At 33.4% G+C, this 12,749-nt stretch overlaps 3 protein-coding genes and 1 long non-coding RNA gene across 5 annotated transcripts in view; 1 reads left to right on the plus strand and 3 right to left on the minus strand.

The window, feature by feature from the left end:
• On the minus strand, positions 3,332–3,984 carry LOC107613058. Its single transcript, XM_016314902.2, has one exon. The coding sequence runs from the start codon at positions 3,950–3,952 to the stop codon at positions 3,449–3,451; it is 504 nt and encodes a 167-aa protein (XP_016170388.1). The 5' UTR covers positions 3,953–3,984; the 3' UTR covers positions 3,332–3,448.
• On the plus strand, positions 4,067–5,482 carry LOC107613057 (pentatricopeptide repeat-containing protein At1g62350). Its single transcript, XM_016314901.2, has 3 exons — positions 4,067–4,475; positions 4,567–4,959; positions 5,043–5,482. The coding sequence occupies exons 1-3, from the start codon at positions 4,122–4,124 to the stop codon at positions 5,076–5,078; spliced, it is 783 nt and encodes a 260-aa protein (XP_016170387.1). The 5' UTR covers positions 4,067–4,121; the 3' UTR covers positions 5,079–5,482.
• Positions 5,328–9,026, minus strand: LOC107613056 (TBC1 domain family member 22B). Of its 2 annotated transcripts, XM_016314900.2 has the most exons (10): positions 8,889–9,026; positions 8,371–8,524; positions 8,081–8,264; positions 7,875–7,945; positions 7,391–7,528; positions 7,202–7,293; positions 6,457–6,728; positions 6,206–6,291; positions 5,905–6,006; positions 5,328–5,705 (listed from the first exon to the last, which is right to left on the minus strand). In XM_016314900.2, exons 1-10 carry the CDS (start codon positions 8,984–8,986, stop codon positions 5,544–5,546), a joined length of 1,359 nt encoding a protein of 452 aa, XP_016170386.1. In that variant the 5' UTR covers positions 8,987–9,026; the 3' UTR covers positions 5,328–5,543. The 2 variants fall into 2 exon arrangements, 1 of the variants encoding a protein (XP_016170386.1); XR_002351736.1 differs by lacking the exon at positions 6,206–6,291 and having other exon boundaries at positions 8,889–9,001.
• LOC110265578 overlaps positions 10,173–12,749 on the minus strand; it is a 12,043-nt gene continuing 9,466 nt past the window's right edge. Inside the window, exon 3 of the long non-coding RNA XR_002351739.1 lies at positions 10,173–10,183. This is a non-coding gene — a long non-coding RNA (uncharacterized LOC110265578). The remainder of the gene's footprint in view (positions 10,184–12,749) is intronic.

Genomic DNA, 12,749 nt, shown 5'->3' on the forward strand with positions numbered 1-12,749 from the left:
GGTGATCTTAAAAGATGTAATGGATAAGAAACGTGAATATTATTGTATTTGGCAATTTTATATATATTTGGTTCTATAGTTTTATGAATTCTATAGAATGCATTTTTTTTTAATTCATGATTGAAAAGACATGAGTTGTATACTTGTATATAATTTAGCTACCATTTAAATTGGTGGAAAACGAAAGGCCCAGTCAATTCATGTGGGAGCTACAATATTTAAAATTTTAAATTTTACATCTTATTGTAAGCTTATTTATTTTCATGTGGTCTGTATTTTTTTTAACTTTATTTTTAATATTTTTATTTTAAAATTACATAAAAAATATAGAAAACAAAAAAATATCATTTCTACTGTTATTTTTTACAATAATAATCATCCTCAAAAATCTGTCTCTGTAATTCATTATTATTATTAGCTATCTATCTAGTTGCATTAACGCTAATTACTAATTAGGCATAGATATATCATAACTGCAGGTACTTGTGGTGGAAGTATATTATGCTACGTGTATATTAAAATTAGCTATTAAAATTAGTTATCATTATAAAATACATATTAGAATATAAATACATATTAAAAATAAATTAAACTATATATGTATTTATACATAAATACGTTGGTAGTTGATTTTAATGACTAATTTTAATGTACAAAAAATATTTTTATTAATTTATATAGTATTAAGAGGACCTTGACTAGTGATTTGTCAATTACTAATTTACTATTACCACGTAATGCATTACGTGTTGAGTGGAAAATATGTATTACAAACTAAAGAAAAATTAAACCAGTAATTTATTGAGTAAATAGTTAAAATTGTCTCTAAACAATATTTTGATTTTCATTTTCATTTTCAAAAGATAAAATTAATTAAATTCGTCCTAAAATAATAACTAATTTAGTTGCATTAATTCTTTCGTCATCTTCTTATTGCTGATAAAATAAATTTATTAGATCAATTTAAATCAGTCTCTAAGTTCATGAACCATAATCCCAAATCTAAAAAAAAGAACAAGAAAAACTTTCTCCTTCAGAACGGCAATGACTTGGTCAAGTTCTGGAGGCTTTTGATTTATGATCCAAACATCAATACCAACTCCCCTCAGCAGAAAAGTCAACTCCATCAGTAACAAAGGACCACCTGAACAACAACAAAAACAAAACAAAAAAACATTTCTTTTCCTCTCTGAATTCAATTGGCGAAGGGAAAAAATTAAAAAAGACGAAGATCGTACTTGAAAGGGAGAGCTTGTGGAAAACCATGAGAATGAGCTTGAACTTCATGAAATGAAGGGGAAAGGGAGCGTTTATGAGTTGGAGAGAGGAGCAAAATTGATTGTCTTGGTCTACGAAGTGGTTGTTGTCGACAACGATAGTGGGTCTAATGAAGAAAACATGGCAATGAAGAGAGACAAGATTGCCACTAACATCAGCGGCCATCACTTCTTTGGTATTCCCATCTATACTTGTGTATGCTTCACCATTGCTTCGCTTCTTATTTCTCAAATTTATGAATTCTTACCTACTAATTCTACATTGTCATTGTGATTCTGGTTTCGAGGGTTCCTGCTGCTGCTGGATCTTTAGATTTCAAGGTCTCATTGCTAATTTGGCCAATAATTGCCTTCGTTTCGCAGATCCAACATACTAATTAATCCTCAATTCTTAATTCCTACCACAAATACTAATAAATCTACCGCGCAGACGATGGCGATGTTGAAGGTGTAAGCAGTGACGCGGGCGGTAACAGAGACAACCTGGGAATATGGAATTTGCTATAGAGGTAAGGTTCGATTCTTTGAATTTGGGATTAGGATTTATCGACTTAGGGAACGATTTGAATTGATTTAATAAACTTATCTTATTAGCAACAAAATGGTACCTAAGCAAGGGCCACGCTAGCAGTTAACAGATCATGTCAATGACGCAGGAGATGACGGAAGGACTAACGCGACCAGATTAATTATCTTTCGGAAATGAAAATAGATATCTAAGTATATTTTAAGAACGATTTTGGCTATTAACTCGTAATTTATTAGTGTTATATGTGACAAAGTCTTTAAAGAGACAGTTTATTTAAAACACAAAATATGACCAAATGTCTATGAACACTTGAAAATAGGGGCGAGCACGGGTAGCGGGTACCCGATTACCCGTCCGAATCCGAACCAAACAAATTAAATTCGTTATGAAATCAACGGGTAATTGCGTCTAACTCGAACCAAACCGATGACATTTGCTAGTGATTGGTTCGGGTATCGATTTTGGGGGTGTGAAACCCGAACTGACCCGTGAACCCGATCATATATTAATTAAATATATGAATTTTAGTGAGTTTTCTATTGCAATTTTGTATTTCCATTAGATAAAGATTATTCACTATTAATATGTTTAAATTTTAATAAGTTTAGTTTTTAATATATTTAGTGTTTAACATATTTGAATTATTTCTATTGATGTTACATGTTTATTGTATTTGTTGAATTTTTAATATAAAAATTTGATTTTTTATGAATTTTAAAGTCATCGGGTATCCAATTATCCGAACCGAATCAATTCATTCTTAATCGGTTTGGTTTGATTCGGGTAAATGCACAAAAAAGCGTAAATTCAAACAAAACCAAATTAATTACAATTTAATCGATTCGATTCTTATTTTACCTTAAACCCGAACCAAACCAATCCGTGTTCACCACTACTTAAAAACTATATTTCATTGATTTTGAGCTGTAAATAGCTAAGTTGCATTGAAGGCCAAGTAGCAAACAAAGTATGAAGTTTTCTGTTTTTAAATTTATTATTATTATTATTATTATTATTATTATTTTGAAAGTAAAAATGAAAAAAAAAGATTTGCAAGTATATATCTGGCCGCTGAACAATTTAAATGTTTTAATAGATGTAGTTCGAAAATTTTAAAACATAAAAGTATAAAACACTATAAAAATAAAGTTTTTACCCCCAATAATTTATCAATTCTTAACTGCTTAAATTCACCATTCTATTGAATAATCATTTTTGCCATAATATAAAAAATAAAAAGTGAAAAGACAAGCGCACATTATATTTTTATTGTTTAGCTCAATAATATTCACATACAAAATACAATAGAAACTACAATAAAAAAATTTACAATAATAATAATATATACAATTATGATTTTAACGTAGGACGTCTTGACTAAATCAAACTACCACGAAGACGTATCTAATTTATAACTAAAAATATTAGTGACAAAATTTTAGTTAAATTTTATTAAGAACAAATTTATTCCATCGTAAATTTTTTGAGAACCTATTTGGGATATTATTCTATAAAAAATAAAAAGTGAAAAGGCAGTAAGCGCACATTTATATTTTTATTGTTTAGCGCAATAATATTCACATACAATAGAAACCACAATAAAAATTTTACAATAATAATAATATATACAATTATGATTTAATTATGCAGATAAAGCAAGGAAAATAGAGACTGCAACACCAAGCGAGTAGGCCCCAACAGCAGTCCCAACCACTTGTCCTCCGGCGTGAGTGACGGCTCCGACTCCGGCGATACCAGCTACGCCGACGGGAACCCGCAGCAGAAGCGCTTTTCCGGCGCCGGACAGCACAGCATCAGTGTACAGCTCCAGAGCCCAATCCTTGAACATCACAGGTCCAAGAATTTCATCGCCGGACTTCGACGAGGATCGGTTTGTGACGCGGCGCAGCGCGGAGTCAACCTGGGAACGATCTGGTGGCGCGTCGACCCACCTCTGGATGAGCGCGTGAGTGGACAGCTGGCCGTGGAGATGCTCGGCGGCGCTGTTGAGTTGGTAAGGCAACACTCCCGGGAACGCGTGCTCAGTCAGATCGAGGCAGTGCGAGAACGTTGAGTCGCAGGCCGAGTCAAACTCGGGCGAGTTCGATAACGAACTCTTCACTCGCTTCGAAGCCGATAACCCCATTCCCTCAAAAAAAAAAAAAAATCTCAACTCGATTCTCCACTCTCGCGTACTTGTTGTTTTGTTATTGGGCCTATGATCGAAAACGGGCCTATATGTAAAGCCCAACACGGCCCATTTTTATTTTATCATCTTCGTTTTGTGTAGGTGTGAACCCTTTCAGTGTTTGAATATGATAATAACAGCCAGACCTTCGTTAGTTCAATGGAGTTTCGAGGGTTCTGCGATTCACCGTTTCAAGCCTATAACTTTACCGTGTTTATCGAAGATTAGCGTAAGGATAAAGAGTAATGAGAGGAGGATTAAGATTAATTGCGGTCTTCGTGCTAGCTACAAGAAGAAGCCACCTTCTAAGGTCATATCAAAAGAAGCGATTCAAGTGATTCAAGCACTTAAGCTAGCAAAATCTTCACCGCAGAAAATAGATCAAATTCTGAAAGAAAGGTTCACTAGGCTTTTAAAGGACGATGTTTTAGATGTGTTATCTGAGTTGCAGCGACAAAACTACTTGGATTTATCCCTCAAGGTAACTAATACTAATATACTAGTACTATACTCTTTTGTGTTATGTTAGGTTATGTTTGGATAATGTTTCTGAGATAAATACTATTGTGTAGGTTTTTGAGTTAATTCGTGAGGAGGAAGGGTATGGTACGATGTTATCATTGTACTCTGATATGATAATGTTTTTGGGGAGGAGGAAGATGATTGAGGAGGCTGAGGGGATATTCTGTGGAGTGATGGAGAGAGGGTTGAGACCGGATACGAGGATGCATACGGAGATGATTGGAGCGTATATACAGGTGGGGATGATGGAGAAGGCCATGGAGATATACAGTTCCATGAAGGAATTGGGGTGTAAGCCAGATAGGTTGACATTCATGATACTAATTAGGAACCTTGAGAAGGTTGGAGATAAAGAGATGGCGGAGGCTTTGAAAGAAGAGTGTTTTCAGTTTGTGGACTATCCTGATAAGTTCATTCAAGAAGTGGAGCACAAACAGAAACATGTAAGATCAATATTCAATCTTCAATCGTACGTATTTTGTTGTATAGAATTGTGTTTGTATTAATTTTGCATTTTTGTCTATAGGCAAAAAAGAGATCACTCCATATCGCAGAAGCATGAAATTTTCCAGCTTTGGATGGAAGGCTGGCGGCTGCTTCTTGTTGGAGTGTGCTGTGCAACAATGCAGCATTGTTGAAATGCTGGTTTCAATTTGTTCAATTTGAATCAAATCCTGAGAATCAACTAACTCATAGTTTCTATGTATTGTACTGCTGTGTCTTATAATCAATAAGTGACCATTAATATACTAAAATATGAAATCGGTGACTTGAATAATTTTTCTGCTGCGGAAATGAATTCTAATTGCCATTAGTTGCCGAATATTAGTAGTAGAATGTATGTATGTAAAAAAATTAGTACAACAAATAGTCTCTCTCTGCCTCCTATTTATTTTTTCTCTCCTTTACAAGATACAGGTAAAAATTGGTTATAAACATAGTTCATCAATAAGATCAAACCACACAAAAAAAGGACAAAAGGACTCTTGGAGAAAAAACTAGATACAGAAAAATCACAATTGCTTGATCAAGTGGCTAAATGGCTCGGAGAGTTGTTGAACATGCTGTGCCACATAAATGCACGGGAAAGCACCATCTCGAGCTCCTGGTGAGACCAGCTGTGAGTTGGAAGGTGTTGAAGGAACATTACCAACTCCTGGAAATCAAGCTTTTTCAGCTTGTCTGACCACTGAGAAAACCATAACAGAGAATATTATCTTAACCATATTAAACTATGAAAAATGTGGAAAAAGGATGCATATTATGCTGGTGTACCAAGCTAATAAACATGCACGAAGAAATTAATTGATGGACATAAATTATTATGCTGGGTCCGCATTTAGTTAGAATTTGATTTTATAAGAAAAGGCCAAAGCATGGCATCTCACCGTTAGAAGAAAACTGGCAAATATATACACAAGGAAATCTGGTAAGGCATCTCCTTCAGCTAGATACGTGTCCCAGAGGCGTGTGACAAGATGGAAGGGTATCTGGTTACATAAATCAGATATCAGATTAGGCAAAATCGTTAAATCATGCAAAATTTGTGTAGTTTATTAATTTTAGTTTTTCACCATCAGACTTCGAAGTGCTTGGGACTTGATATTAAATCACTTTAAGATTCATTTACGAAGCTTTTCATAATCAATAAGCACTTATAAAGACAAAATAGTAGTTCTCGGAGTAAACCTCGCGGATTAGCAGGCAGTTGAACCAGCGGAAAGCAAACTGAAGAAATTCTAGTCCCTGAAGCTCCATGTGGTTTGAAACAGGCTCTGGCACGGTTCAAAAGTTTCACCAGGACGTATGAGATTGTATTACTATTTTAGAGGCATGGCGAAATAATACAGATACAAACCACGTGCGATGATGAGGCATTAAGTTTGTGTAATTATACACAGATATTATGGAAAAATTAATGAGTCCGAAGAAAAGCTTACCATCAATCCTCCTGACCAATTCCTTCAACTTAAAAACAAGCCTCTGAATTCCTGGTTGAGCAAATGTGTAATGGTCTTGCATACCATCCAGTAATTTTGACAAGCACCAATAGCAATCAGCCTCTATATTAGAAATTTTCTCTGCAGATAGATCAGACATTGACCAATTATCGATACCCCCTTGCAAGTGTTCTGATAGGAAAACGACTAGAAATGGTGTAACAAGATCATTTATCCCCTGTACATATCCACTGGCAGGATGCCGAATAGCCCTGGCAGAAGAACAATAAGTCATATAAGTAAATGACTATAATAATAATACAAAAAAAATTAGCATTAAAAAATTAGTCAAAACAAAGTATGATCCGGAGTATCAACCAGGGAAAAAGTTTGATATACTTAAAATCGGAAAAATAAGAGCCTAAAACAGAAAGATCTATTCTGGTTGTAGGTTCTTTTTCCTATATACTTTTCCTAAGTAAGCTATTGCTCTGAACTGATAATCAGAGTAAAGGTACTCTGGAACAGAGCAAGTATTCCCAACACCTTCTGAAGTATACATATAGGCTTCTTCACATGTTAATTCCCACTAGAATGGAATCTGATAACAGTGTTAATCAAGATTATAATTCTGCATAATAAATGGAACATATATATGAAGGGTAGCTATATGTATTTCTTCTTTTAAAAAACAGAAAGTAAGAAAATATCTGTGCCACAAAATAGAGTACTGAAAATATCTAACCATGTGTAAAGAATACGCTCGAGTGACTTCTGGACTTGCTGTTGCTGGAAGAATGGAACATCAGGTACGGTTCTAGGACAATCTACCGCAATCTACAAATACACGAAGCAAAGTGTTAGAAAGAAGAAGAAACTTATTTTCACCAATAATCAAGTTGGAAATATGTTATTAAGTTATAACAGATAATACCTGGCGGAGCATGTTGATCTCATCATCTGAGCGAACTGTCTCAGGAATATCATAATACTGCGAAACACAATCAAGATACTCTAGGCGCTTCCTCCTCAAAACCCCATCCCTTCTATCTGAATTAGGTGGTGCATATCCCTGTTGTCAGTAATCTTTAAATTTCCAAGAAGATGAGAAACTATGCATATTGTTACAGACTTACAGGAGGTCAAATAATGTTGATCTATTAACTTAACAATTTAATATATAGGGTAAATAATCCACAAGTTTCTTTTCTAAATGCTTCAGTGCGGTCTTGTTTTAAATAATTTTGATCTTAGTACTAATTTCAGCTATGAATAAAAATCCCCGTTCATATCCTAGCACATTCTGAACTAAACACCAAACTTTTATTGATATCATGCATCTTATGGTTGATATGGCTAATGGCTATCATGAAAGCATGAGCTTGAGCACAAGAAAGAGCTTAAGATTGTAAGCCTACCAAGAGAAGTCTCCATACTGTAGGACGCATGTAATCTGGAACACCACTCCAAGCTAACTCACGCAACTTATCTACAATATAGATTTAAAGTAAGCAGCTTACAATTACAGATGATTCTTCCATAACTGGATTTGCCCATATACAGGAGTAAGAAAGACAACAGAAATAAATGGCATGAAAGAAAATAAATATGTAAATTAAGATACCTAATATAACCATTGTCTCGGAGAGCACCTTATTGAATTTCATCACTCTTGCAGAATCCGTAGCTCTAGCACTCACGGAAGATTTCCGCACTTCTTCAGACGGGTTCTCTATGCGTAAAGTTGATAATTTTAACACATTCTCATTAGGAGAAGCAATTGGTTTACTTGTACTACGAACTTCCTCCTATATTTCGAGTAGAACTTTCACGGGTTAAGTGCTACTCATCCATGATCCATGAAGTGAAATTGATAGAGGCAATATAACTATGAAATATAGACACAAAAATGACCTCTAGTGTCTCAGGTGTGTGATCACTTGTGCCGGTATCACTTAATGGTGAGCTCCTTTCATAAGAAGGCGGCGAATATGAATTTGGGGTATCTGGCAGGTCTACCCTCTGGCTTAGTAATATCTTACCAGGAATGCTACGACCCTTGAGTAACCTTGACAAAGAAACAACACAAACTTCCATCAATATATTCGTATCTAAGCTACATCCTATAAGCTTCCCCTGTAGGTGAAACCAGATATATAAATTTTCTAAGGAAAACGTAAAAGGAGTTAAACTATCAATAAATCAACACACTATATACGAGGAAATGAAGAACACAAGATCCTAATTCTGTAAATCCGTGATATCTAAGTGCATTTACGAATACAAAATTCGATAATAGAACAGAATTAAACGAATTTCTGAGGTGAGAACAAAAATTAAGCACAGATCACGTAGAGTTTGATCGATGAGAAATCGTGATCTGAATCCCGAGAAGAAGAAGCGAAATTATGGAGATCGAGAGAGAATAATACCCTTGAACATTTCTGAGAGTCTGGTTGAATCGGGAATCTACGGAGGCAGCAGAGTCTTCGTTTTGCTGCTTATTGTCGTCGTCGTTGCTGTTCTTCATGCTTGAGATCTTTTTTTTTATCGAAGATATAGAGATTCGAACCCCTAACTTCTTAATTGAGTACGAGGAGACTATGTTATTTGAACTATTGCTTCATGGCACTCTAATTCTCTTTGTTATTTGTTTCTTTTTTGTTATATTTTGTTTATATTTTTAGCACGCACAAATTAGAACAACAATCAATAGAGATGTTGCTGCGTGTGCCAAAGGAAACAAAATAATGAAAAGAGAAACACATTAAGAAAGAAGAGTGCTCAACTTGTATCTCAAAACAAGCAAGTAAAATGTTTTAAACTTCTCTCATAATTGGGCAAGCCATCTACCTATTTCATTATATTTATTTATTTGTCGAATCCTCAAAATAATACCATACATCATTGAATGGATTGTATTTATTTATTATGTCTGCTTTACTTGATATTAAAATTTTAATAGAATGACAACCATTAAAAAATAGAATTATTTTGGTGAAGAGTCACTAAATTTGTAGAAAACATCATTTTTATTGCAACTCTGCTATGAAGATAATAAAAAATTTTAACAAAATGTAGCATGAGTTTTGAATTTGGGCTAATACAAAAAAAAATCTAAATAGTTATTTTATTAAATTAATTATCTCAACCCTGAATTACTAAATTACTAAAGGAATTTATCCAAACATCCTCCCTTTCCTAAATTGTCTACTATCTAACCCTCATCAATTATCTCACCTCTTCGGCGTTAGAAACTCTCCCACCGACCATCAAATAACTATCCACGTAGTCATTAAAATAATTATCTACCTATCTAGTGAAATGATCATCCATTATTTGTTAATCGTATATACTTTAACTGAATCGAACATAATAACTATCCAATTAAGAATTAAAATAACCATCTCCATACTTAGCGAACATCCAGCACATTTACGGAATAAAAAAAAATCAATGGTAACACATGCATGGAGGCAGGGAAAAAGATTCAACCATGGAGAAACAAGAGGTGCAAGTCATTCTTTTAATGTACATCCGACGTACCTGAACATTTCTCTCATTGGTCTCCGTCTACAGTGGCTTCAAAACCAGCATCTTCAATGACCTCCCGAATGGTCACCTCGTTAACAAAAGTAGGGTAGAAGAGGACATGAGTATAGTTGTTAAGAACATCTACGTTGCAAAAGGTGGCCGAAACTCAAGCCTCTATCGTTGCATATGCAAGCTAACGCCAAAAATTTTAAAAATTTTATGGGGGCAAATGCTCCCTCTTCATTACACGTAGATCCGTGCCTGCATATATCCGATTCAATTCTCTTCCATTCTTTTTTCGGTTTTATTTATTCGTCTCAATTGTTACCGTTCAATTCTCTTACATTTTTTTTCTGTTTTATTTATCTGGACACACTATAGTATTTAGGTGTATCCAAATATGTCTGTAAATTTTTTTTAAAATTTTTTATTAAGACACAGTTGGACAGGGTAGTCATGCGTATCAGACGAATGTCGTGTTTGAAATATGTCCGACACGCAAACACAGTAATTTAGCGAAATGTCTGTATTTCATAGTGTGAATCTATGACTTCACAAAAATATTGTATTTCTTCCTATCAAGTTTGAAGATTACAAGTGTTTCTTCCCGACGATACAGTTTTAGTATTAGTCTTAGTCTTTTACCATTTTTTTTCCTTTTAATTCAATTTTTCTCAAACTTTTTAAAGGTGCATATGATCCTGCCACAAGCTAAGGTTATCTATTCTTACCAGTTGATTTTGTCAAAGTTAAATAATTAACAGAATATCCTATGTAACAGCAATACAAGAACAAGATAAATAATTTGGAGAATAAATACAAGTTTCAGAGACACAAAATTGTAGATGCATCAATATATTTATTTATCATTTTCTTTAGTTCTATGAAAAATATTTTATTTGAATTGTAAGAAGAATGATAAATAAATATATTGATGCATTTTTTGTGTCTCTAGAACTTTCAAATTATCGACATTGTTCTTATATTGCTGTCATGTAGGATATTCTGTTAATTATTTAACTTTGACCTCACAATGGAACTACATTGAAGTTAAATAAAACTTTTTTGGATTTAAATAAAACACTTTAAACTTTAAACAGTATTACGCTCAAATGTAGATGACCAATTTAATATTTTATCCTTTTTTAAATGGTTGAAAAGGAGTATAATAACACCTTTAAATTTAATGTTTGATTGTAATATGACCAGATAATAAAAATCATATACTTGGACATATGCTTTAAAATGTTTATGTGAAAATTTCCTTTCAATGGACATTTTCTGACTCTATAATAAGAAACAGGATTTATTGTATTGTGAAATTAGAAAGTTATGTTATTACTTCGGTTCAAATTTCAAAATATGGTTCAGGGGTGGCAAAGGTTCAAATGCATTTGTGCTTCTTCCCATTTTAAGTGACTTGATTGATCTTTGAACGAAGAGTTGGTGGCAATTGAATGGCTTTGGTGTTGTTGATTCACTTCGTGTCATTCTTTTCTGCTGTATTCTCATAAGTCATAAGTTGTTTTGTTTTCCATGATCATGATCTTTTAGTTCACCTTTAAAAATTGCATTGACGAGGATCTCATAGTTTTTGGAGATATATACCTTTTAGAAAGAAATACAAATACTAGATTATGAGGTTGCACCATTAGTATTTATGTTTTATGGTACGGAGTGTTGGACGGCTAAAAGAGAGCACAAACATAAGCTAAGTGTGGCAGAGATGAAGATGTTGAGATGAATGAGTGGTCATACGCGATTGGATAAAATAAGGAATGAAGATATAAGGGAGAGAGTTTGAGTAGCACCCATTGTGGAAAAGATTGTTGAATCGCGTCTTAGGTGGTTTGGACATGTGAGAAGAAGACCGATAGAACATCCAGTCAGGAGGGTGGATGAGATGGAAGATGGATAAGGGGCGAAAGGCAGAGAAAGACCTAAGAAGACCATCCATGAGGTGGTCAAACGAGATCTATATGTAAATGGTCTCTCTGTAGACATGATACATGACAGAGCACAATGGCGTCGTTTGATTCATGTAGCCGACCCCACTTAGTGGGAGAAGGCTTTGTAGTTGTTGTTGTTGATTGAAATTGTCTAAATAATTTAATATTAAATTATTCCTTTTTTTTTGTTTTGAAGTTTTTTTAGAATATATATTTTTGAAAAAGTTATAAATGATTTTTATTAATTTATAATATTTTTATTATATTAATAATTTTGTAGATAAATTTTGTATTGTCAATATGATTTAATTAATTTTTTACCTAAATCACTAAATCTAATTTTCATAGTGTAAATACTATTTGTATTTTTTTTTGTACATTAACTTGAAATATAAATATAAAGTGTTAATTTTTTACCAATGGAGTATATAATTAAAAATTATATATATAATAAGAAGCAAGTTTCATTAGTATTTACGGTGGTTAGTTTAGCGAATGAAAACTTTTGAGTTCACCAATTAAAAAAAATTGAGAAAAAATTAAGTTTAGATGTTTGATGATAGATTATTAGAAGGTGCAAACTCAGTTGTAGTCAACTTTACGTAAAATTGATAGTTGAGAACCCTTAGATAAAAATTTAATTAAATCAGTCAAATCATCTAACCGCTCTCAATTATCAACTTCACGTGAAGTCGACTGCACCTGAATTTCCACCTTATTAGAATTAGCGCTTGCGACATATTCATTAAGATTTAAATGAAAGTGTTTAAGTATTTAGACTAATTATTTTTATTATATTAATAATTTTAT

The sequence above is a fragment of the Arachis ipaensis genome, chromosome B08, assembly GCF_000816755.2.
Source record: "Arachis ipaensis cultivar K30076 chromosome B08, Araip1.1, whole genome shotgun sequence".
Classification (NCBI taxonomy): Eukaryota; Viridiplantae; Streptophyta; class Magnoliopsida; order Fabales; family Fabaceae; genus Arachis; species Arachis ipaensis.

What these genes read in the sequence shown, in the direction of transcription:
- LOC107613057 (XM_016314901.2), top strand. Translation starts at nt 4,122, where the DNA reads ATGATAATAACAGCCAGACCTTCGTTAGTTCAATGGAGTTTCGAGGGT. An exon ending in ACTTGGATTTATCCCTCAAG is followed by an intron (nt 4,476 to 4,566) that starts GTAACTAATACT and finishes ACTATTGTGTAG; the next exon opens with GTTTTTGAGTTAATTCGTGA. An exon ending in TGGAGCACAAACAGAAACAT is followed by an intron (nt 4,960 to 5,042) that starts GTAAGATCAATA and finishes TTTTGTCTATAG; the next exon opens with GCAAAAAAGAGATCACTCCA.
- LOC107613056 (XM_016314900.2), bottom strand. Translation starts at nt 8,986, where the DNA reads ATGAAGAACAGCAACGACGACGACAATAAGCAGCAAAACGAAGACTCT. An exon ending in ACTCTCAGAAATGTTCAAGG is followed by an intron (nt 8,525 to 8,888) that starts GTATTATTCTCT and finishes TTCTTTGTCAAG; the next exon opens with GTTACTCAAGGGTCGTAGCA. An exon ending in TTGCCAGTTTTCTTCTAACG is followed by an intron (nt 5,706 to 5,904) that starts GTGAGATGCCAT and finishes TGGTTTTCTCAG; the next exon opens with TGGTCAGACAAGCTGAAAAA.
- LOC107613058 (XM_016314902.2), bottom strand. Translation starts at nt 3,952, where the DNA reads ATGGGGTTATCGGCTTCGAAGCGAGTGAAGAGTTCGTTATCGAACTCG.